The 26,216-nt window shown below is 43.4% G+C and overlaps 1 protein-coding gene across 11 annotated transcripts in view; it reads left to right on the forward strand.

Annotated features, from left to right (window-relative positions):
- Window positions 1-26,216, forward strand: part of CADPS (calcium dependent secretion activator) — a 478,170-nt gene that overhangs the window by 414,052 nt on the left and 37,902 nt on the right. For all 11 annotated transcript variants that reach the window (XM_081245095.1, XM_081245093.1, XM_081245090.1 and 8 more), the window contains 2 exons: window positions 19,428-19,460; window positions 24,703-24,810. In XM_081245095.1, coding sequence (XP_081101221.1) covers window positions 19,428-19,460; window positions 24,703-24,810 — 141 coding nt within the window. The remainder of the gene's footprint in view (window positions 1-19,427; window positions 19,461-24,702; window positions 24,811-26,216) is intronic.

Consider the following 26,216-nt stretch of genomic DNA (forward strand, 5'->3'; position numbering starts at 1 on the left):
GGACCACTCTTTGGCTTTTAATTCCCCTCAGTGGCTATGTTAGATGAATTCGGAAGTCCAAAATAGCTACAAGAGCTTCAGCTCCTATCCTTTAAGCACTTGCTAAGTGCCTGGCACTGGGCTAAGTGCTTTAAATATACTTTTTATCGTTGAATCCTCTGAGTAATCCCACTCCAACAAGGCTCTCCTGCAGATGATGGAACTGAGGCCCCAAGAGGGAAAGGCCTCCAGCGCGAGCAGCCTCCTCTCTCCCTCTAAACTATGGAGCCTCCAAAAAAAAGTGAAAATGTGGGAGGATGTTCTATCTGCCCCTAGGAGATAGAACAATGACATCAAATTCCCTGAAGCCCTCTAGAAGTTACCTAAGATCCTCCATCATCCACATCCATTTGAGATGGTCACAACATAGCATGGAAGCCACTCGGTTCGGGAAGAATAAAACCCATGTTAGGGCTGTCAGGGACCCAAATCCCATGGTCTGTCCATTCTCCTAGGTCTCAGATTACCCTCATGCACCCTTTTTTCTTTTTGCCAGCATTTTAATTGTTCTGCCACTTAGAAATGAAATGAAGTAGACATACTTCTTTTCCTGCTAGAAACCGAGACCGGGGCTGGTGTCAGTGTAGATCAAGCAGCATGGACTGCTTTGGTGCAGAGCTCTTTCTTTTTTTTAAAGATTTTTATTTATGTGGACCATTTTGAAAGTCTTTATTGAATTCGTTACAATATTGCTTCTGTTTTATGTTTTAAGTTTTTGGCTGGGAGGCATGTGGGATCTTAGCTCGCCAACCAGGGATCAAGCCTGCACCCCCTGCATTGGAAGGCAAAGTCTTAACCACAGGACTTCCAGGGAAGTCCCAGTGCAGAGCTCTTAATGACAGGCCAGAGAACAAGACTGCCACCTTGGTCAAAGGCCAGAACTGGATCAGGGAATTCACTTCTGTCCACAGAACATTTTGGTCAGGAGGCAGTTCACATGGTAGAGTCGGGTGGGTGTTGATAGTGATTTGTTAGTGTTATTTCTGATGGTGTTCCATTTTTGCTGTGGCCTCAGAGAATGCCCAGCATGGGAGAAATGGCTTTTTATGGTGTGGGCTGGTGATGGCAGTGTAGACAGAGAGGTCTTGGTTCACCCTCAGAGGGTAACCTCATCAGATTATCAGATGCTGAAATCATGTGATTCAAGTCATTTGGCTTCTACACTTCAGAGTGGAGGTGCCTGCCTTGGACAGAAGCACCAACCATGGTAGTAAACACTTACATTTATTGAACATACTATGTGCCAGGTACTGTGCTAAGTGATTTACATGTGTTTTCTCATCAGATCCTCACAATCAGCCTATGTAATAGATATGATGATTATCCCCATTTTACAGATGAGGGAAGTTGAGTAATGTGTCCAAAGTCACAAAGTCTGAGATTCCACCTTAGATTTACTGCTTTATTGTCACCAGAATGTTAGTCCCCATAGAAGCCCAGAAACCCAGAGATGAAGTCAATTAGTGACTCTTTCCAGAACCATCCACTAACTGTGATCATTCCTGAGGGAAAGAATCGTCTGTTTTTCACATCTTACCAGCAAAAATATTTTATAATTTACCCACCAGCCAATCAATTTTTCAGTAAAACTAAAGGAGTAGACATCCAGAATCTCCCCACTTCCTTTACGCTTCCCACATAACCTTTCATTTTATGCTACTCTGTTCAACACAGGTTTGTGGAGTGCCTCCTATTTGCTGAGCACTGGGAACTTAGCACTGAATGAGAGGGACAGTGCCTTTTATTGTACATTCTCATGAGGGAGACATATTCTCATCAAGTAATTTACAAGCATGGCAGTTATTCAGAAAGAGAGAAGTAGCTGATGCAATGGGACCATAGCCCAAAGGGACCCAACCTCATCTGGGAGGCCATGGAGGAAAGGCGTTTGAGCTGAGATCTAACAGATGAGTAAGATTTCACCTGGCAAAGAAGAAAACAAAGAATGTTCCAAGGTACGAAGACTTGGAGAAGAAAGGGAAGGTCTAGTACATTCTGGCAACAGGCAGTTCATTGTGACTCAGGGCAAGGCCAGAGTGAAAGGAGGAAAATGACGGAGATGGAGTTAAGGAGCTAGTCTGGAGCCTGGTCATGAAGGACCTTGCCCGTGGTTATGGAAGTTAAGGGTTTACATGGGAACATTATGAAAATTGATCCCAACGGAGAAGTTAAGAGAGGTCATAGACAGACCAGCTACCTGCTACAAGCTGGCATTGGGTTTGTGGTCTTCTAATTTTGAAGCTTCGAGCCACCAGTGGAAGGCAAGACTTATCTCATCTAATGTATTTTGTTCACATGGACCAAACAAAAACACCGGACCCTGAAACGCTCAAGAACTATAAAGCACTGATCTGCCATGTCTTCTACAAACTTCTTTCATCAGCCGCTCCCCAGTTTTTCAGAACTTGACATCCACTTTGGGGTCTATGACAGATAATTTTATCACCTAGTAGGACATCATCTTTCTTTCCAGTTCATGCCTTGAAAACACAGCTGACAATTAACATACCTGCTGTCCAAGGCAACGCTTCAGAAGCTTTCAGAAGGAAAAAAAAAAAAAAAAGGATCCAAAGTCAACCATTTCCCTTAATATTCTTTAGCAAACATATAAATGTCATTCAAAATGAATGTAAGACAGACAGTATTTTCTTTAGACTGTGAGGCGCTGAACTACAGGGTCATAGAAATGTCAGCTATGAAAGAAATACCTAACGAACATGTACATATCTTCAAACAGGAAATAATTGTTCCGAAATTAAAAGATAGAGATTCTGACCTGACCTCCGAGCCACATGCAGTGGGAAGCTTATCACCAGAAAAGTAGAGGGAGAGATGTGTTGTGAAGCTCAGACTTACAGACATGTGAGCATATTATTGAGCATTTGTGAGTCCGTTTCTTCAGCTCTAGAGTGGGGATGCTAATACCTGCTTCAGGGAGTCAAGGGGGCAAATAGATGCAAAGAGAGCATTGGCCTTGCATGGTACCTGCTGTGTTGTGAGGGCCCCATAAATAGCCATTCTTAACCTTCCTTCAACTTAAACCTGTCGGAAGGTTTAAATGACCCTAGGGCTTTTAACCAACAATTTTCTCACTGGTTCAGTCCTTAGCATAGTATCATTTCTCCTAAGCAACCCAAACTATTATCTGTAACAGGATCAACCAAAACTCTCTTAAAACTTCTATTTCAGCACATTCTCATATTCAAAAATTTGATACATCAAAGACATTTTCCGTTGTTTAGCGTGCTTTTAGCATTTCATGCTTTACTTTAATTCTTCAAGAACTTTGCATGCATACAGTCTCTAGAATACCTCTCTATTAATCAAAATAGGTGTTTTACCAGAATTGAAGATCCCATTTTCCAAGCATATGTTAAATTGAACCAGATTTATTTCAACATGCACCAAGGTTACTTGCTTTTCCAGTTCTGCCGCTTACCAGGGTATAATCTTGGACAGATTAATTGACTTCTTACCTTAGTTTACTGACCTATAAACTGGGAATAATAATAAGACCTATATTATGTGGTATTGTTAGAAATAAGTGAGAAAAATATTATATACCTGGAATGGGATAAGCTTTCGATGCTTGTTTTTTTTTTTTGCTGTACGCGGGCCTCTCACTGCTGTGGCCTCTCCCGTTGCGGAGCACAGGCTCCGGACGCACAGGCTCCGCGGCCATGGCTCACGGGCCCAGCCGCTCCGCGGCATGTGGGATCTTCCGGGATCGGGGCACGAACCCGTGTCCCCTGCATCGGCAGGCGGACTCTCAACCACTGCGCCACCAGGGAAGCCCTCGATGCTTGTTTTAATATTGTTGTGATTGTGGTTGTTCCTGTGGTTATATCACTGAGTATTAGAATCAGTTAATCAGCCACCATGTTTTAAATGACTGCTCTCTGTAAATTATTGAGCTAGAGCTGTAGATGGGGAAAGACTTTTTAGAAAAAAAAAAAAAAGAAGACCTTATCTCTGTTTTCTGGAAGTTACTATCTAGAGTACATACAACAGAAGCAACTTTGGAAATTTTCTGGTCCAGTGTTTCCAGTGATGTGCTCAGTTCCTGCCTGCTGTTCAGAGCTAATTCTTTACAACTCTTTTCATGTCCAGATTTAGTGATGTCCTGTTGGTAGCTCAAAATTGACCAGAGTCAAAGTATTTGCACCATGGAAATTGGCAAACTCTGCCAGACAAGGCTGTTGCTTCTCCTTCTTCTTCTCCTTCCTCCTCTCCTTCTCCTTCTTTTTGACAGCCTTTTTCCTAGCATATCACTGAGTGTTTTCCAAGCATGGGATATATACCACATGTTACCTGAGAGAACGTTAGATGCGGCAACAACTCAGTATTTAATAACACCAATCAAATTGTGAGAGGGTTATTTTTTTTAATTTATTTATTTTATTTATTTTTGGCTGCGTTGGGTCTTTGTTGCTGTGCATGGGCTTTCTCTAGTTGTGGCGAGCGGGGGCTACTCTTCGTTGCAGTGCGCGGGCTTCTCATTGCGGTGGCTTCTCTTGTTGTGGAGCACGGGCTCTAGGCACGTGGGCTTCAGTAGTTGTGGCACGTGGGCTCAGTAGTTGTGGCTCGCAGGCTCTAGAGCGCAGGCTCAGCAGTTGTGGCTCACAGGCTTAGTTGCTCCGCGGCATGTGGGATCTTCCTGGACCAGGGCTCGAACCCGTGTCCCCTGCATTGGAAGGTGGATTCTTAACCACTGTGCCACCAGGGAGGCCCGAGAGGGTTATTTTTAAATTTTATTTTATTCCTTATCCTTCTATCAAGGAGAAAGTTTCCTTTGAGGGCTTATCTTCCTCTCACACTTCTCTAAAATTTCAAATCTTCATGTCTAATGAAGAGAAAGAGGGAGAGCAGTCCTCAGGCTCTGCACCCGCTGCAGGCAACCCTGCCTACCTAGGAAGTAATAATGTCGCTGTATTGGGTTGGCCAAAAAGTTCGCTCGGGTTTTTCCATAATGTCAACCTAATATTTAAGTTGTATTTATTTTTATGCTTCTCTTATTGAGAGTGATATTTAGTTTCCATGTATGGTAGTGACACCAAGTTTCTTTTTATAATTAAGTATTTTTTAAAAGAGAGCCAATTTAAAGGAAAATATTAAGTAAATAAGTAAATAGAGTACAGATGGCACATGGGCAATAGCCCAAATCAGGAAGGTGGTATTGATGCCGGAAGTTTGGGAAGTTGTGATACATTCTAGCCACCCCATTTTGCAGCTGTATAAACTGAGGCCAGGGAAGGAAAATGACTGGAACCACTCGTTTCCTCACAGAACCCAGACCTCCTATCCAATCCATGTGTTTGTTTTCCCCACTCTTTACCTGAGCTGAGCGGGGTTGGGGGGGAGAAGAAAAAAAAAACACCTCTCCCCTCTGTAGCAGATCTAGGCTGGCTACAAGAGACAAGTTGTCACTGGCAATGGTGATGTAAACAATCTATACCCTCGAGTTCAGGCTGAGGCAGCTGTGGGGAGAAGAGGAGGGCAGCAGGGCTGACAGGTGGTCCCTTCGTGCAGAAACATTAATGTTCAGTCATGACGGTACAAGCCTCATTGGCTTCGCACCCGGGTCATGCGGAAGCAGGGGCACGAGTAAGACATGGTCCTTGGTCTCTTCCAGCTTGCGTTCGATTGGGCTTCTTAGTGTTGAGAGACGTTTGTAAGGCAAAGCAAAACCTAAAAATGCCAGAGGTGCGCAAAGCACCCCCCCCCCACCTCCACTTATAATCCAATAAAAATAAGCCTTCATGCCTGCTTCGAGACTTTACAAAATTAAAACTTTCCAATTTGCCCTTCCGAGTTTCTCCTAAAATGAGAGGATGCCGTGTAAATAAGCAATGGACGAGCAGCTCAGCATCCTTCAGAGGGTACAAACCCTGGAGTCCAACAGACCCACATTCACATACCAACTTCATGGTGCTGCCAGCTTTGGGTTTTGCAGGAAGTCACTAAACCTCTCTGAGCCTCAGTTTCCTTATCTGTGAATGGTGATAATCATCATGCCCCACCTCTGTGAGGGTTAATTACTAATAAATCACTTAGCCTCGTGCCAGCCAAATAATAAGCATGCAACCATTGTTAAATCTCAGCAGCATTAAAACGGTAGGTTTGGAGGAGCCTTGAGCCTTGCAGAAATCCTCTCTGGGAATGAAGTGTTGGGACAGAAATGAGGGAGAGTGGAAGGAAAAACAGGTCTACTTCAATCAGGCATCTGTTCGGAAGCCCCAGGGGGGTGAAGAGAGATGAGAACATACACTTCCTGGACCCAGTCTCGGAGCACAGTACCCTGAGCAACAGGAGACGAGAACAATTCTCCTTGTTAATGAGGCTGCGGCTCCTAATCAGCGCGTGGAACAGAACGCTTTTGCTTAATAGAGATCATTTCCCTGCCTCTTGCCCAACTCCCCAGCAGTGCCAGCAGCCCTTTGTTTAATGAAAGGTGGGGACTTTGAGTAGTGTGGTGGGATGGGCTGGAGGAGGTATTATTACCCTCATTACTATGATAATAGTTTAATCACAATCAATATTTATGAACATGCACAGAAGCCGTGCAATCAACCAGCAGCCCTGCAACTCACGTTCTTGCCTAAGGATGCTTTCCAGGAAAGCCTGGGCTCTCTCCCACCTTTCCCTAGCCCCTCTGAAGCTCTACAGTGGTCCTCAGAGGTCATTTCAGAATATCAAAGATGGTTACATCAATCATTACGTATGAGGTCTTGTGGTAATCGGTGAATACAATCATAATGTAACTCTTTTTGCTTTTCAAAGTACATCCATAAGCTATTGTCTGGATTTTATCTTCAGACTTTAGTAAATTATCTTGTGAAAAAGGTAGGGCAGGGTAGGAGAAGGCATAATGCAGTAGTGAATCCTTTGAAGTCAGATCCATTCAGGTTCAAATCCTAATTCTACCCCTTCTTAGCTGTGTTCCCTGGGGGAAGAAACTTAACCTCTCTGAGACACAGTTCCTTCATTTGTAAAATGAGGAGACAAGTTCTTAAAAGAATTAAATAAGTTAGTGTAAATCAGGCATTTAGTCATTGGTAAATGCATCCATATTTTTATATATGACTGTATATTAGGTATTAATTATTTCTGTGTTGTCCATGAGAAAACTAAACAATTGCTGCTCCAAAATTCATATAGTCAGTCATTGAAGGAACAGTAGTGAGAGTCCAGACTTAGGATCCAATATTCTCTTTCTATTATCTGAAAAAAAAAAATTAACCCTGGTTCCATTTATAGGCAATTTAGAGAAATTTTATTTTCAAACATTTTGATGCTTAACTCTTTCAAATATGAATCACATTTTCAAAGCCAGAGATTATCATTCTGAGCAATGACCATCTGATGACCCACCCATAAAAAATTTTTGGTATCACAGTTCCTACATCTGTAAAAACAGTATTTATAAAATCTGGCCCTCCTAAAAAGGAAAGCAAAGGAAGATGGCCTCACAGTGAATGTGCATCTATGCAGCATGTACACGATGCTGACACGGGCACAGCATTTCACAATTGGCCGGAAACGCCCTTGATCTTCAGCAAGCATCGAAAACATTTCAGCCCCTCTGGTGGCAGAGCTCTGGGAATCCGGCACACTGTCTGTGACTCCAGATCTACTTCAAGGGTTGTGTTTTTCTTCAGTGCTCAGAAATTGTTGGAAAGGGCTTTCACTGTAATTGTTACTTGGCCCCAAGCAAGAGCCACCGAGGTTTGCTCAACTGCTCACCCGCACACACAGTCCCAGTACATCCACCCACTGGCACATTCTGTCTCCCGCAAGCCGTCAGTCCCTTGGTTGGCACTTAAAATTTATTCCTCTTCCCAAGATGCACTTAGAGCATCCAGATTATATATTGGGGAGCGGGAGGTGGTTTGCTACATTTTGCTTCTCAGAATCATGATTTCAGTCAAGTAAAAACCTTGCAGAAGTTACCCTGGAGAAGATACATTCTTCCCGCAAATGCTCCAATGCTGAAAATTCTATCACTTGTTTTGTTCTTTTTGCAGTAACTTTTTATGAAAGAAATATACATACGTGGTTAAAATGTGAAATAGTACAGAAACGCAATAATTATTTTTAAAAAAGCAACAGTTCTCTGTCCCATCCCTTTCCATCCTCAGTCCCTTACCCCAGAAGGGACCCTTGCAAACAAGTTTGCTTTTATCTTCCTAGCTCTAAGTACTGTTCTTATACTGCAGTTTCTTGGTGTATTGATCATAGAGATGATTTACCTCCCTGCTGTAGTACAATAGATACTCACTTTGCCCTCTCCACTTTCCACCCCCCATCCTGTTACAGTTACATCATTATTACCAGTCACTTTACATAGTACCCATCCACCTTTAGTTCTTGTTTCATCCACAAGACGAGGCTCTTGACACCCATGTCCTTTTCCTTCCCCTGCTGCTGCTGCCAGCTGATCTCTTGTCCTAACCTGGGAACTGAATGACACACCTCTTCACACTTATCACTGAAAAATGTAATAACCTATATTTACGAATGTCTCTTGAGTCTAGACCAGTGCTGTCCAATAGAACTTTCTCTAGTGATGGAGATTTTCTATATCTGAACTGTCTAATACAGTAGCCACCAGCCACCTGTACTTGAAATGTGACTAATTCAACTAAAAAGTTGGATTTTTAATCGCATTTTGTTTTTGTTTATTTAAACAGAGTCACTTGTAGCTGTCTGATAGTGCCAGACCAAGCTTAGTATACAAGCCTAACTACCTAAAGCAACTTGATTTTCCAGCAGAAATGACACTAATAGCTGACACATCATTCTTACTTATTATGCCCCAGGAACTATTCTAGAAATTCGCTTAATAACCCAGCAACTCTATGAAGAGCACTATTATCCCCATTTTATAGATGAGGAAAGTAAGGCACAGAAAAGTGAAGTAAATTGTCTAGTAAGTGTTGGATCTAGGATTTGGCCCTACACCATCCAACCCCAGAGTCAACCATTTCCCTGCACTTCCTCTAATCCCCATGATAAATGACCGCATGCTTTTTCGGATATTTCCATTCTGCTGATTAATGATGTGCTCGTGGTTCTCCCATGTTACTGGCCTGAGCGATGCTTACCACTGGGGCTATGTGCATTTAGATAGAACCCTGCCCATTCCATCTCTGCCACAAAAAAAAGAGAGCATGAAAACTGGAGGCTGAGGAAAAATATGGGCAAACGTAGGCACTCAGGGCAAATTAGCTGATTTTGCCAGTAGAATAGAAAGGCTGTTCCTTTGGCGTGCAATTCCAACAGTAGTAATAGCAGCTAGCATGTACTGAGGACTTGCCATGTCCTTTATTCTGCCCCTGTATGTGTATCGTCTTCATTAATCCTCACAACAGCACAGAGAGGTACAGATGATGGGGCTGCATCTCGAAGGTACTGGGAATATTAAAGGAGGTGGTTCATAAGAAACAGTGGAAACAGTGCCTGGCACAGGGTAAATAAGCAACACATGCTGCCTATTGTAATCCTGATATTTCATCGCCAAGTCTACCCACTGGTACCTGTGTGAATGGTCTTTATCTCTATTGTTTTTTCCTTTTCCCTGGTACTATAATTTTTCCTGGAGCCTCATTTCCAGAGCTCTTATTAATACTAAGATATTAATAGCCTTTTGTTTTACTGCTAGAGTATTTATAAACGTTTCAAGGTGTGGGAAGTGTTTCCTATTCCACATCCTTCCTAGCACCTGCCTCATACACCATCTAAGAGTCATATTTTTGGAAGGAATCAGGGGAAAACATTTAGCTCTGTGCCCTATTATAATAGGTAAGGACAGGAGGCCAACAGGTTAGACAAGTAGTCAGTCAACTAGTTAATGGTCATATTTAGATTAGGAATTTACATTTTATGATTCTTCCCCTACCCCCCACCCCAGTGGCTCCTCCTCTAGTCCAGAGGTCAGAAAATTTCTTCTGGAAAGAGGCAGATAGTAAATATTTTTCACTTTACAAGCCACATAGTCTCTGTCACAGAGACTCAGCCTCCTCCCTTGTAGGGTGAAAGCAGCTATCGACAAGATGTAAATGAATAGGCATGGCTGTGTTCCAATAAAACTTTATTGATGGACACGGAAATGTCAATTTCCTGTAATGTTCACATGTCAGGAACTATGATTCTTCTTTCGATTTTCCTTCATTTAAAAATGTGAAAACCATTCTTAGCTCGTGAGCCACACAAAAACAGGCAGCAGGCTAGATTTGACCCACAGGCCAGAGCTTGCCAAGCCTTTTTTCTAGTCTATAAACTATAGATGGGAACACACTTGGTACAGTCAACTCGCGGGTAACGACAAGTGACTGAAACACTAGTAACAATATCAGGTAATACTTCTTGAGCTCTTACTAGGTACCAGGCATTGCACTGAGCACTTAACATGATGTCAGCCTGTTCAGCCTCACATGAACCTCCTAAAGAAGATATTGTTGTTACCCTCATCTTGCAGATGAGATTATAGAAGCTGTGGGAGGTTAACATGTTTTTTCCTAAATTCATTTAACTAGTAAGTGATGGAGCATAATTCCAACAAGGCTCTGTCTGACCCGAAGTCCCTGTACGTCCCACAAGTTGGCTCCTCTTCTCACAGATCCCAGGTGATCATTAGGGAAGAAATAGCTTTAGAATGACACATGATTTTCACAATATCAGCAACTTGACGTCCTGAAAGGACTCTGCACTTAATAACCAGACCTGGGCTTGGACACCAGTGCCACCACTTACTGGTTTACCTCTGGAGAGTTGCTTAACCTCTCTGAGCCTCAGTGTCCTCATCTGTGAAGCGGGGATGGTGAAATGAGCCTTCTAATGTTCTACAGGAATGATTAATTGAGTTAGTTATACATGAGGTGTCTAGCTCAGTGCCCCATACATACATGCTCAGTAAATATCATAGAGAATCAGGTGAAAATCAGCTGGTCTCCTTTTATAGTCAGGAGACCCAGGAATGCCCAAAGCCTGTCCTAGACCATCAGTGACCTCCCCACAGCATCCTCCAGGAAAATGCATGCAATGGATAAAATTGGGGAAATAGGAGACCAAGTGACACCTTCTTGAATATCTTGGTTATCTATTGCTGCATAACACATTGTGGCAAAGTTAGTGGCTTAAAATGATCTGTTTATTTTGTGTACGATTTTATGGGTCAGAAATGTGGGAAGAGCTTGGCTAGGGGATTCTTTGGTTCCATGTTGCACTGACAGGGGTCACTTGCTTGGCTGGGCTGGGGCTGAATGTCTGATAGCTTGATGTGTCTCCATGTGCCTATTTCTCCCCCATATGGGGTCTCATCCAGCTGAGCTTCTCCACGTGCCTTGGGCTTCTGATGGCATGGCAGTCTTGGCAAAGCTGCACTTAGTGGCAGCTGGCTTTCAAGGGTGAAGAAGCAAAGCTGCTGGCCCTCTCCAAGATTAGTCTCAGACAGGGAGATCAGCTCGGTGCTTTGTGACCACCTGGAGGGGTGGGATGGGGAGGGTGGGAGGGAGGGAGATGCATGAGGGAAGGGATGTGGGAACAGATGTATATGTATGACTGATTCACTTTGTTATAAAGCAGAAACTAATAAAAAAAAATTAAAAAAAAAAAAAGATTAGGCTCAGGACTGATATGGCGTCACCTCCATCATGTTCTCTTAGTCACGGCAGTCACGGGCCAGCCCAGGCTCAAGGGGGATGGAGGAATAATAGACCCCACTTCTCAATGGGAGTGATATGCCCACACAGGGAGCAAAATAATAAGCTACCGCATTGTAAGGTGGGCGTTGGGTCCATATTCCAATGCAGAGAACTCTTTGGAGCCCTGCTGGTCTCCAGGGATCTCTTTGTTAAGAGCTGAGGCCTGAGGATCCAAGGAGAAATAGAGAGTCCAGACCGCAACCTGGTACAGGGCCAGCAAAGAAGAGAGGAAGTAAGATGGCCAGGCCTCTTACGGCAGGATTAGTCACAGACATCATGAAGCTTTCTAACCATGAAACAGAACCACATACCTCAGTGTGCAGATGTTTGAGGTTTAACAACCCCACCCACTAGCAAACATAGCCCAACCTGTGCCCTGGAACCTGAACTATCAAAACAGCCCCTTCGGACGTGAAAGGAAAAGAGAATGTAAAAATAATAGGCAACATTTATTGAACACGTACTATGTGCCAGGCCCTGTGCAAAGGTTTGCACATACAGTGACTCATTTGATGCTTTGCATGTACTAAATGAATTTAATACAAGTCATGCTTAGAATAGTGTCCTGCACGTTTTAAGCCCTTAAGAAATCTCTTTTTTCCACCCTATGAGGAGGAAATATTGTCATTATCTCTATTTTCCAAGAAGGAAACTGATGCTTAGAGAAGTTAATTACCTGGCCCACAACTGGTGGCTGATCAAACCAGTTGCCAGCCCAGGTATCTGACTCCTGGCCTTGAGCTCTTACCTCTATGCTGTACTCATACTGTAGGGACACAAGAGACCCTTTAAGCTCATCTCACAGAAGCAACAAAAGCCATTTCCTTTTGAATTGATAGTGCCTGGTCGCACTTTTCTTAAGTGATTCTTTAAGAGTGTTAGAGCTTGAATAACAGCTTCAAGAAAGCACTAGAAACGTTTATCCTGGGTACAGAGTAAAGAGTACCATGCTCAGAAGTTCATTCTGTCAACACATTTTTTTTATTTTTTATTTTATATTGGAGTATAGTCGATTTACAATGCTGTGTTAGTTTCAGGTGTACAGCAAAGTGATTTGGTTATACATATGCATATATCTATTCTTTTTCAGATTCTTTTCCCATATAGGCCATAACAGAGTATTGAGTAGAGTTCCCTGTACTACACAGTAGGTCCTTGTTGATTCTCTCTTTTATATATGGTAGTCAACACATTTTTATTGACCCCCTACTATATACCAGGAAGTGGAGATAGTGAGGAGAGAAAAAGAAGTTCTTATTCCTCATAGAGGCTACATTCTAGACATAAGGCTGGTGATAGATGATAAAATTCAACTAATAAAATCATTTTACTGATGATAGTGGTATGAAGTAGCATGTTGACATACCAAACTGCCTCAACTCTCAAAAAAAAAAAGAAAGAAAGAAAAAACCCAGATCTCTAAGATCACCTGGGTTAGGGAAGTGGCGAAGGAAGCAAAATAGCATCATGATCCTTGCAGCAGAAATTTCACAAGCCAGACACTGAAGTAAATGTTGCCGGCCCCTTGAAAGAGTGGTGTGGTCTGCAGTTTGTAGGCAAAGACAGAGAAATCAGCTCCAAGTTCTTGTGAAGTCAAACAGGCAGGGGTGGAGTCAGCTTGTGCAGAGAATAAATTGTTTGCTTGGTTTGTTTTTGTCTTTTTTTTTTTTTTTTTTTTTTTTAAGAGACCACGGGGAGAAAGGAGAGCTCAGGCAGTCACTAATGCAGTGGTATCTGTTCAGACTTCTTTTTTCTTCCATCTTTGCGTCTTACCCACCAGATTTCTGTTTGCAAAAAGGGCCTAATCCACTTTCTTTTTCCTGTCCGTGCATTGATTTAATAGTAACAAACCCTGAGGTCCTCGTGGTCTGCACCTGGGTTGCTTTTTCCCCTAATGAAGCAAGAGAAGTGGTTTAAGCCCCCGCCGTGCTCCCTATCAAAGCTACACAGTGATTAACTCAGGTCCCCTTATTAGGACCAGGCAGAAGAAAATCCCTTAGTCATCAGCATTGTGAAAATCCTGGAATGGTGAGTGTTCAATGAAAAGATTACCTTTGGGCACCTGAAAAATAATGGAAGAGCTCAATAGAGTAACCATTAAGGCTGTCTACACACGCTAAGTCAGGTGGAGGGTCGAGGTAATTAGCTGGGACATTCAAAGCCAGAGAAACTGTGTTGGACCTTCTGCCCTGACTGAGTCGGTGCAGATAATTATTCAAATCTCTCAGACATTTTTCCTGGAGAAGCCATTTTAGGTTGTGTCTACACACACAAAGAAACAAACTTAAATATGACTGGTTTGATAGGGTTTTTTTTTAACTGAATAATAGGCAGCTTAAGGGATGAGAGGTTCAAAGCTATAACTTACTAGCTGTGTGACTTTAAGCCAAATTGCTTCCTTTCTGTTAGCCTCAGTTTTGTCAACTGTAAAAGGGGATGATTAATAGGACCCTTTTCCAGAGGTCGTTGTGAGGATTAAATATAACATATGCAATCTTCCTAACTCATCTCCTGGCAAGTCGGAAGCACTCAAGAAATGTAACTTACAGTTATGAATTGTTGGAGGGACATGACTTATTCTGGGTGTTTAGAGAGATTGTGCATTAAGACATCATCCAAGGAAGGGACTAGAAATCAAGGAGCAACTGCCTTTACCTACAGTCCCTAATGCAGTGCCTTGGACCTAAGACTTGGTCTTTGCTGCAGGCCTATGAAAATGTGAACAGGTTGCTCACTGACAGCTCATCTTCCCACCTTCACCCTTGGTCTCCATCAGACTCTCCTAGTTTGTGTCTCTTTTTCGAACCTGCCTTCCCAGAACTGGCTCTGTCTGGTCGAGGGGTGGGGGTGGGGTGTTCGTGGATACTGCTAGAGAAGGGACATTCTTTGTCGCACCAGAGGGGATGGTGAGAAAGCAGGGAGATCAGGAAGTGAAGTCTGGCTGAAGTTACAGTTCTTGTCTCTCCCGTGAGGGCAATTGAGTCCCTGCAGAAAAAGGATGCCAGACCAGGTGTCTGGGGCAAACGCCTCTCCCGCAGCCTTCTCTCCTATGCCCCGGGACATTTGGCTTTGTACCAGAGAGCAGTAGGGATGTGTGACTGAATATACAGGGCACCCTGGCTTGGGGAACTGCCCTCTCACTCATGCCCTGGCTTGGGCAGCCTGAGGAAGGGAGCAGAGGTCTTTGCTTCTGCCTCAGTGTTCTGGAGAGAAGTCCAGTGCGTACGGTGTTCATGGAATTGGCAGCAAGTTTGCCAGACTGAAGACCAGCTCAGATGCCTCCTGGTAACCTGAGGAGATCCCAGCATCCTTTTCATGGCAAGAAATTGCCCGTGGGCTAGAGGTGAGCAGTGAAACTGTCACCACGACCGCCAGGCTAAGGGGCAGAGGCTTTATCTACACCAGTAAGCCAGTATTGCCAGTAAGAAGAGGTACGTTTAGTAGCTTTTAGCACGTCCCCAGCTCTGTTCTGTACCCTTGGATGGATTACCTCATTCAATCCTCTCCATATTCCTTTGAGAAACATTATAATTGTCCCATTTGCAGAGGAGGCTCAGAAGTTAATTAACTTGGTCAAAGTCACCAAGCTAGAAAATGGCAAAGCCCGACTTCTAACCCTGCCAATCCTCAGCCCAACCTTTTAGCCACTTCACCAAGAAGATTTCTTTTAAAGTTAAAAAAGAAATGAAAATCACACATAAACACACACACTTTTGACAACCCTTGCTGGGAAAAAACACGTAATGACAAAATTTTATAAAATAGGTTGTGTTTTTTAAGAAATTTGTATTTTTTTAATCGAAACAACATGTATATGTAATGGGAAATAGTCTTGTGTAGATTACAGGTCTGTTGTTTATTTGATCTAGACACAGTGTCTGGTGTGCGCTTGGACTTTCTGACCCTTGGCAATAATTCCAGACCCCTAGTGGGTTGGGAGGATCTGGTCCTTCCTCTCTACTTAGAGTATAGCTGGCCAAAAACATAGTCAGTCCTATGGATACTTCAAAGAAACATAATGCTTAAAAAGGTATCACTGTTGACATTAGGCAGGAGAGGGTTGTAGGGACCAGAGTTCTGATCCTGGTTCTGTCACTTTATTCACTCTGCTGTATCCCAACACGTATACTGTAAAAAAAAAAAAAAAAAAAAAAAGAGAGAGAAAAGAGAAAAAAAAAAAGAACTGGGCTTCCCTGGTGGTGCAGTGGTTGAGAGTCCGCCTGCCGATGCAGGGGACACGGGTTCGTGCCCCAGACCAGGAGGATCCCACATGCCGCGGAGCGGCTGGGCCCGTGAGCCATGGCCGCTGAGCCTGCGCATCCGGAGCCTGTGCTCCGCAGCGGGAGAGGCCACAGCAGTGAGAGGCGCGCGTACTGCAAAAAAAAAAAAAAAAAACGGAACTGATGGCAGCTTTCTACCTCTTAAGGAGATGAGCAACAGAGACCAGGAAGCAGCCTTAGAGGTCACCTCTCGCATAAGGAAAGTCTCACATCAGAGCATCCTACATACCTCCTGCTTGAGCTCCTCTAGCAAGGAGGGTTTTTTTTTTTTTTCTTCTTTCCCAGCAAGGAGTTCTTGATCACCAGAGATAGCCAGTTCCTGGCTGGACTGAGATAGCTGTTCGCACCTTCTTCTGGGGCCCCGTCATGTTACTCATTCATCCTGATTCTATGCTCTAGAACCACCGTGACCAAGTTTAACTCTTCAACATTGAAGGTCCTTGATTAACTATGTGAAAGTTTTCATTTCGTTTGCCGTTAGCCCTTCCTTTTCCAGGCAAGATGCCTTCTCCTTTACTTTTCTTGTAGAAGACACTTCCAGAATGCCCTGTATCCTCAACATCTTTCTTCAAGTTCAATGGCCAGAACCAAAAAATGATACAATCCTAATAGGACCACAGTTTACTCTGAGCTGTTTTTTCCTGTTTTTATGGGATGGGAGAAAGATCAGTAAGACTAAGTGCAAGTCAGCAGTTACCAGATTTTAAAAAAGACCAACAAACTGAAGGCTAGTGCGTGTAGGAGAGGGGATGGTTTTCGTCATGACATAGAGCTTGCCTTATCTTCCCAAACTGCTTTGAAAGGAATAGACTTTGGCTGGTGTCATTTTCTGGGTTGAAACTGCATGTTGGTGGTAAGAGTGGGTGTGTTTAAAGGTTGATCATTTCAGCTGTAGCAAAACTCCTACCAACTGCCAAGCACTAAGTCTACAGAGGGAAGGAGGCAATTTGTAGCTGAGAAGAATTGTTTTGTCAACACCTGCCCTGACCACTGATGCTTAAATTCCTCATACTTTCTACCACTGGTGAAAAGATCAGGAGTTCAAAAGGAAAAAGTGGGGCTCAGGAGACCCTTGTGTGAGTCCAGCCTTCTCTGTCTTCTGGCTCAGATCATGATGAAATAAATTCTTAAATTCTGTGGGTTTTAGTGTTCTCAGTAGTGAATAAACATTTAATAGCCACCCTTTTGCAGGGTGGCTTAGAGAAGAAACAGTACGTGAAAGTGCTTTGCAAAGTGAAAAACATCATACAAATGTTATATATTAATGTACATAGAGGAGATTTGAAAAGAAAGCCACCTTCTTGCTCAAACTAAATTCTAGAACAGGAATAAAGAGGAAAGAGTTCGGGTTGAGAACCATTTAGTCAAATGTTATTTAGGCAAATTCTGGAAAGCTTTCCTCATATCCCCCTTAATGGCCCGGAGTGGTTTCCTTCACTCACCAAGCTTTGCAAGCATCCAGCTTTATAGGCAACCCTGTTGGCCTTCAGACTAACTCAGGCAGTGGCTTCTCAATCTGGTCTGTTTATTCCTCAACCATCCTGAGGCCAGCACTGGTCACTAGCTTTTTCTCCTTCCTTCTACAAATTTTCCCTGAGTGCCCTTTCTAAGCTGGGTAACAAGTGAGTCACTGGGGAGACAGCTAGGGGCAAGACATGACATTCTGTGGGAGACAGACATGGCACCAAAATTACTGAATTGCGATTGCAATCAGTGCTGCAAAGGGAAAAAATGTAGGGTTCTGAGAGAATCTGCAACAGGAGACTCTAGAAATCATCTTGGGTGCTGGCGATGATTCCAAGAGATAGAATGCGTTGCCCTCTCAATAATTAACTAATTGATGTATGTTCCGACCTTTAAGGTTTATGAAACACTTTCCCGTACATTTTGTCACGTGATCATGCTCTCAGCCCTACAAAGTACACAGTGGTATCACCTTGTTCTAGAAATCGAGAAACCCAGGCGAAGAGACCCGAAGTGATGATCCCAAGGTCAACTAGTTCTATCACTTACAGAACTTTTGACTCTAAATCCTGGACTCTTTCCACCCCACCCATTGGCTCACTGACTTCCTTCTTGAGATTTGACGTTTTGAAAAGTGGCTTTGAGAAAATAGCAACAGGGAAAAACACTCCCCTGGATACTTTCCTGGGAGACATGGGGGTAGAGGTAGTGACTCCCAATGTTGGTCTCAGCCAGGTGGCGAGAGGCAGCCCACCTGAGATGTGAAAAGACATCCTAAGTGCTTGGTGCGCATCGCAGTCTTGGTACTTGCCAACAAAACTGAAAACGCTCCTCTGATCCCAGATGTAGCCCCTTGGTCTCACCTGTACTAAGTGGAACGTGTGTGACCCGAGTCAAAATGAAACGCATAGAATATCAGACATCCTCCTCAGGTTCTGTTCCTCAAACCCAGCTGTTCATTGACTTCTCACAGGACCCAGAGCCCCGCCAGATCTGCTTATGAATCGGTCCTCTCAGCCCCCATTTATTCTGTGCTTGCTGTGTCCCAGGACTCTGTGTGTATCCACCCTTGTATCGACCCGCTGCAACAGTTACCTAATGGTATCTGCATTTTGCAGACGAGGTAACTGAGGCTCAGAGAGATGAAGTCACTTGCCCAAGGTCACACAGCTTGTAAGTCGTAGAGCTTGGATTTGAACCCAGATCTGACTCCAAATTTCATGCTCTCAAGCACTGTACGTACTCCACCACCCTCCCTCCACCAGAACTGAAAATAAATGTCATACCCTCTTCCTGCACTCCCCTTCTGGGTTTTTTATTATTTAAAACCAGGAGACATAACAACAGCCTTGGGACAGTTTTGAACGGCTCTGGTACCCTCCCAACCCCCTCCCACAGACACCCATCTCCCTCTGGGTTAAGGGTGCCCACCCGCTACATCCCCTTCTCTTGAAGAGAGTTCCTGGGAAGTGAGAACTCAAAGACTCAATTAGGACCAACCTGTAGCCAGATTATACAAAGACCCCAAGGTACAAAAAGTGACAGTGGACTTAACTGCTTTTCTAGACTGGTGAGCCCTCCACTCAACGGTCTGGGTTTAGCTACAGTCATTTTTCTCCCTTTTCAAGGGAGGGAGGAAAATGCAGGTCTCCCACACCAGCTACAGAATCTCAGTAAAAAATTTTTCTGTCTTTTTCTCTTTCCTTCTCCCTCCCTCCCTCTCTCTCCTCTCCCTCTCTCTCTTTCTCTCCAAAGCAGTGGGTCTGGCTTGCAGGGTAAAAAAATTAGCAAACAGATTTTATTTTTTTAGTACCTTTCTGTGTTTCCTGGTCAGCTCCGTCTGCCAGCATATTGTTTTAACTCTGATGGTGATACAGCATTGAGCTGTGAACAATTAAACATAAACACCACCCTCACTTCCACCCTCTTCTTTCCTCCTTAGGTGAAGGCAGCTTCCAAATATGTGGATGTACCTGTGAGTATTTGAAAAATGTTTTTGTGGGGTGTTTTGGCTTTCGTGAGAATTTTGATGGTGCTCTTTTCATTAGCTGCCACTAAACTGTGTAGTCCTGACTAGAATCACCAGAAGAAAGGAAGCAAAGAATATTTCACAGTAAAATTGTTTTGAGATGAGAAGAGGGTAGGAAGCTGTAGTTTCCTTCAACAGGAAAAAGAGATCCTATTTTGAGGGTAAACCCAGTTCACTTTCATTTCCATTTTCATTGGTTTCTCTGGTATATTTCATTCTGTTATCATCCAGCTCCCTTCCCCTCCTGCGTGCACACCTTGGGAGCAGGGCCTTAGCCAGAAATTTGCACAAGGATGCCAGTATTTTTTTAAAACAAATAAATTCGGAATTTGTTCATTTTGGGGTCAATTCTGCAATTGTTTTAAGGGAAACTTACAAAACTGCTTATAATTAGTGCAGACCTCATTAGTGAAGAGCAGTCTCCAAGTTCACAGATAAAGCACTCAAAGTTGCCCAGAATTTACATTTAAATTGAGGTTAAGTTCTACACATGAATGCTAGAGTGTGGGATTACCTGTGATAAATCAGGATACATTTATAGACAGACTTTGCCCTGCCTATTAGCAAAATAGAATTGGAGAGATTTAAATATATTCCAGTGAAGGAGAAAAGAAAATGATTCTGTTTCTCCGTTTCTAACAAAAGAGGTGTGAGTCTATTATAAAATATTAAATTTAGAGAGCTTATCTCAACAGCCACCAACGGTCTTGTACTGAGGGTTTCTCATTCTGAGCGTGATTAAGTACCCTCCTTGTTCAAATACTTATTTGTTAAAATTTGTTTTTTTTCTAGAAGGATTTATATTAACATTTAAATTCATTTCCCCAGGAAGCTAGGTGTGTAATGGTTTATTGGCTTATTTCTCAAAGGATGGCAAAATGGAAAATTGGAGTGAGTTTAGCATTAGCATATATTTTGTTTGTTTAATGAAAGAATGTACAATCAATAATTATGCTTTGAATTTATATAATACTTCTCATTGGGGGAACCTCAGGCTCCTTCACCTAGATAGTCCTTATAACAGAGAAGAGAACAAGGTCACGTACCTGGAGCAAGGAGAGAAGTTAAGTAATTTATTTTCCCAAGCCCCAAAGTAGAAACTTTCAGTTCACAGGGAGCAAACTACTCAAATTCTCTGAGCTGGTTCTCCATCCTTAAAATAAAGGTAATAATACCCACATCACAGACTTGCTGTGCAGATGAAATGGCCCATATATGGCATGCTCAGCAAGGTACCTGGCACTCACTAGGCATTTCAGCAGCAGGAGCAAGGCCCTTGGGTTGAGGGAGGGGCGAGGGGGTCCTCTGCTCTGTGGCACGGCGGGGGTCGGAGGGTGGAGGTGAATTTGCTGACATCCACCCTGGCCTGCGCTGGGCTTCAACAGTAATAGAAATGGAAATTCTAGTCCTCAACCTGAAGATCTGGTAGCTGAAGTCTGTTTTCTGTTATACCTTTAAGCAGAGGGGAGATCTCACCAGTGAGATATAAACAGGCTACTGGTAGGCAAAACCCAAATACTTGGGGGAAAAAAATGATCTGGCTGAAATTCTTGAGGAGGTCACATTATTTGGGGTAGGTCAGAAAGTCAAGTATTGGCACTGTTAATTGGTTCAACCTACTTCCTGCCAGCCAGGCTCAGATTTATTGTAAAGATGAGGAAACAATGGACTCTACGTCAACGTGAAAGGGAACAAAAATCAATGAGCCAAGTTTCGGCCCTCCAGGGAGGCAGAAGAAAATGATGCCTCATGTCCCCAAATGGGGTCCATTTCCCACCGATGATATACAATACCATAGAAACAGAAGCTGCAGCCAAGCCTTATAAAGCAGCCACTGTGTGCCAGGCACTGTTCAAAGCACTTTACGGGGCTTCCCTGGTGGCGCAGTGGTTGAGAGTCCGCCTGCCGATGCAGGGGACGCGGGTTCGTGCCCCAGTCCGGGAAGATCCCACGTGCCGCGGAGCGGCTCGGCCCGTGAGCCATGGCCGCTGAGCCTGTGTGTCCGGAGCCTGTGCTCCGCAGCAGGAGAGGCCACAACAGTGAGAGGCCCGCGTACGACAAAAAAAAAAAAAAAAAAAAAAAAAAGTCCTGTTTCTTCCAACCAAGAAGTGGCTTCTTCACAAACAATGTCTTCCACACATGGATGGAGTTAACTATACAGACATTTATATAGTCGTTGTTTGTTTAATTATTTTCTAACATCTACATCCTATGCCATCCGTCTGTCCAGGCCGCACTTAAAATAAACAATGTAATTGTGAGATATTAAACACCGTCACCTGAAGTCTTTCCCGTGGTGACTAGATAGCCATGTGGTATAAAGCTTCATTTACCTAACAGCATCAGTTGTTTAGTCAAGAATACATCTACAGCTACAAGTTAGCTTGTTGGTTGGTGGACAGTTTTTATTTTAACCATTTTGGTTGAAAACCTGCTTAGAATGCACTGCACAGCCTTCCCTGCCTTTTTCAATAGGGAACGGACAGTACTTGAACATTTCCCCTGTGCTCAAGGATCACCATTGTGACTGTGTCTTTCCCCAGCGGCCCCGCTCCCCTGAGGACCTCTCAAGGTATAGGGGCCTCTGCCCTTCATAGCCCCAAACCTCAGGGGATGCTGAGTATGCATGTCTGGTGCTCCAGTTTGGCAGCCTTCTCCCTCAAGCTCAGGGTATCTCGAACAGTGATAACTTTAATCAACACACCTGTTTCAAATAAGTCCCCTCATCCCTCTTCCTGGTCCCCCAAAGGATGGAAAACAGACTTGTTAGAACTGGACGTAAAGCTGGTTAAAATGGAAGAAGGTTGTGAGTGGGGAACCAGAGGACTCTGAGAAAACACATTTCAATGCAGACTTTGTCATTTTTATTTTGACGTTGGTTTCTCTGAAGCCCCTTTTTTCTTCTTGGTTCCAAAGTAGGTTCCAAAGGTAGGTCAGGTCATGAAGTGATAAATCTTGTGGGGGGGAAAGAATCATAGTGGCTCATGTTTATATAGCAATTTATGACCTTTGAGGCACTTTAACTTCCATTATTTTAGCTGACGATCACAACAATCCTTGAAGGTAAGTAGGGGAACTATTATTAATCCCATTTTACAGATGGTATAACCAAGGCCCAGAGAAATTGAAATGATTTTCACAAGCTCCAATGTGTGGGGGATCCAATAAACATCCATGTAGTGTGACTGAGGAGTCTAAAAAAGGAGGTGGGACAGGGGCTTATTCATTCACGATTTTGTTCATTCGGCAGATATTTACTGAGCACCTACTATGTGCCAGTCCTCATTTATATGCTGAGGACACAGTAGAAAATAGAGCAAATAAAGTCCCTGTATTCATGGAGCTTACATGCTAGTGGGAGAAGACAATAAACAAATAAATATATAATACAGTGTCAGGTATTGGTGAGTGCTATGAAGAAAAATAAAAGAGTCAAAAGATAGAGACTCATGGAGTTTACCGGGGTGAGCTGAACCGCACTGATTTTTTTTCCCAAGGTTTTTAAAACATAAATAAAGTGTCCCTTTGAGGACAGTAATTCAGTGAAAAGAGAAGGAGTGGTGAAAATAACCATTATTGTAGATCACTGTTGCGGTTACAAATAGGTCTGCTGAATTTGGCTTTGAATTTTAGCTCTAAGATGGCTGCGTGTGTCCAGGAAAGGGTTATATCTGCCACAAGCATCACCAGGGAAGAAATGGAAACAATAATAATGTTGCTCAAATGCCCCAGGTAGGGGTCCCCATTCCTACTGAGAACGCCCTGTGATGTGTGGCTGCCGAAGGGAGAGGAGGAGAGAGGTGCCAGTTTAGAACCGATAGCTATCACTTGCATCTCATTGGAGAACCTCTGTTGTTTCGTATCATAAAACTGCAACAATTATAGGACTATCACACAACCTGCTCAATCCATTCGCTGAAAATTGCTTGAAAGTGTAACAGTTGACTACTGTGGCTTTGAGTTGTCCTCATTGTTTTTCAAATTAATACCTTGTCATTGTTTCAGCAGGTGTTAAGAAATGTCACTAGCATCCCAGGGGCCAAGCATTGGCCCTTTGCTTGATAATTGTTTGCTTTGTATCAGGAAAAAAAAAATACAGTCCTACTGTTTCCAAACCTTCCTCATTTTCACCCTGGAAATTACACAGAAGTGTTAACTAACTTCAATTTGCAGTGCCTGACAGTCACATCTTGTAGAGAAATGATACTTTGTGATCTAAGGTAAACCACAGTAATGAAAACTAATCTTTTTAGTTATCAGCAAACATACATACCCACTGTGGAAATTTAAGGGGTTTGTGGCAGCTCTCCTAATGACCCATATTACAGTGTTTTAATAGGTTTCTTCGGAGATAACTTTGATTGCAACAGCTCAAGCAGTGTGCATTCTTAGTTTCTTTTTTTTCCTTACAATAAATCGTTTTGTAACTACTGGATGAACCACCTGCTTACCTTTCCAGAAAATCTAATTTATTTAAAAAATCAAATCCTTCCCCCTCTCCATCTTTTTTGAATCATTGGACTCTAAGGCTGTACCTTGGACTCTCAGGGAAGCAAAGACCACTGGTTAATGCCTCCTCTGAGTAAACTGATAAGGAAATACTTACCACATACTCAGGTTAAACTACCCCCCAAAATATGACTTGGGTAGGAAGGGATAGAGATTTAAATACAATTTCTTGACTTGGCACTTCCTCAATTTTTTAAAGAGGGGATCGGGGAAGGCTATCACTTTTCTAATATTATATTAAGGACAGACAGTGGAAGGCAGTATGTTTGAGTATTTTTCAGTGGAGGTTTCAATCCAAAGAAAAACCAGAGAATGTCTCTGGGTTATCTGGTGAAGATTTATCCATCAGAGTATCTTTGCCAGAAAAAAAAAATTAATAATAGAAAAAAAATAATAAACTATACAACCCTGTAATCCCAACTCCCTTCTTACCAGGTTGGATTTCTGGAAAGAGCAGGAGGTTTGAATATCATTTTCCGTTCCTGGAATATCAGAGCAGTCTGTGGATAGTGATACTGTATAGTATGGATAGCTTCCAGCCCCGGTGGATAGCCTCAAACTCCAGCCAAAGCTCTGGGGGTGCACAGCAGGGTGAGGTGGGGAGAGTAAAATGCATGGGTCATCGAGAAAGGGTCACTGTCTGAGAAGTCCATTTTCATGTTCTCCTGTTTCTTTGCAGAAACCCGGGATGGACGTGGCTGATGCCTACGTGACTTTCGTCCGTCACTCTCAGGATGTCCTTCGTGATAAGGTCAATGAGGAGATGTATATAGAAAGGTTATTTGATGTAAGTAAGTGCCTTCTCCTCCTTGGAAGCCAAGGAGGAGACCCTCCAAAATGTGACAAAATAAGAGACAGGAGGATAAGTCACATTTTGAGAAAATGGATTGGTCCTGATGCAAACCAAATCTTTTCCTCCCCGTCTGCCTTAGGCTCTTATCTGTCGTGTGTCTGTTCCCAACCCACCCTGGCGTGGCCGTGTCTCAGTCCCAATCTGTGTGATACGTAGGATGGCACAGCCTTGCACAAGCAGGCTCATCCCTGCACGAAGCTTGTGAGGCGGCAGCTTCCTCTCACTGGCAAAAACCTTCCTCGGTCATAGTTCCCCTCCTTGCAATCTGGCCCTGCTGTAGGGAGGTGTTCCCTGCCTTCCAGGAGGCTGAGGCCAGCTCCCTGTCCTGAGGGTGGTACCTCCCTGCCACCAGCTGTGGCATGCAGCTGTGCAGTGCAGCTGTGCAGTAAATGTATCGTTATTGCTTCAAAGATGCTTCTGTTTCTGGAAGACTAGAAGTCTTTAGGTAGCCCTGGGTTTTGGCAAACACGGTAGTTACTTGGTCATTTGCCGTTCTAAACCCAGGTGCCCCTCCTCCACTCCCCCTCCACCCACTTGAAAATTTGGGAGAAGAAGCAGGTGTACAAAGAGTGGGTACATCAGGCTGCAGATCCGGATTGAACTTCAGAAAACAGATTTCTGAGGGTTAATAGTTATCAAGCAAACTTACTTCCACTGTGACTGCATCTGCACTTCCAAAGCAAACCACTGAGGCAAAAAGAAAAAAAAAAGGAATCTGCTTCAGTCTCAAATCTCCTGCCTCTTTCAGGCCAAAGCAGATGGGGCTGCCTAATTTAGCCAGATATTTTGTTTCAAGTTTCCACCGAATTTGCCAGTGTAGACCCGGCCAGAGTGCATGGAAGCCGATGTACTTGTCTCCGTGTGGCTCTAATTGTACAGCCTACTTCTGTCTCGTGAAGCGTGAGCTCCTCCTGTCCAGGTTTCCATATTTTTAGTGCCAGCTCAAACATTAATGTTTTGGTCTACTATGGAATCCATGTTTCTATATTTTTTCTGTGATTGTGTTCAGCAATTTGCATCGAGTTTGTGTGTGTGTGTGTGTGTGTGTGTGTGTGTGTGTGTTTGTTCCGTGGCTGAGTGAGCTCATTGTTGGCACTGCTTAAGAGTCTGCAGCTCCTGACTTTTCTATGCTTTGTCTTCCAGCTCATTTGCTTTCCTTGTGTTGAAAAGGCTCCTGTCTTTTTTTTTTTCTTTTCTAATCATCCCGTCTCTGTGCTCAATTTCCCTCTTTCCTCTGCATCACCTTTCTTTGATAAAACCCTTCTTACTTCTTAATTCCCACCCGTCCTCTATCGGATTAAAATGGAACTTATCTCTCATGTCAAATGTTTTATCACATT

The sequence above is a fragment of the Mesoplodon bidens genome (assembly GCF_964165515.1).
Source record: "Mesoplodon bidens genome assembly, chromosome: 10".
Classification (NCBI taxonomy): domain Eukaryota; kingdom Metazoa; phylum Chordata; class Mammalia; order Artiodactyla; family Ziphiidae; genus Mesoplodon; species Mesoplodon bidens.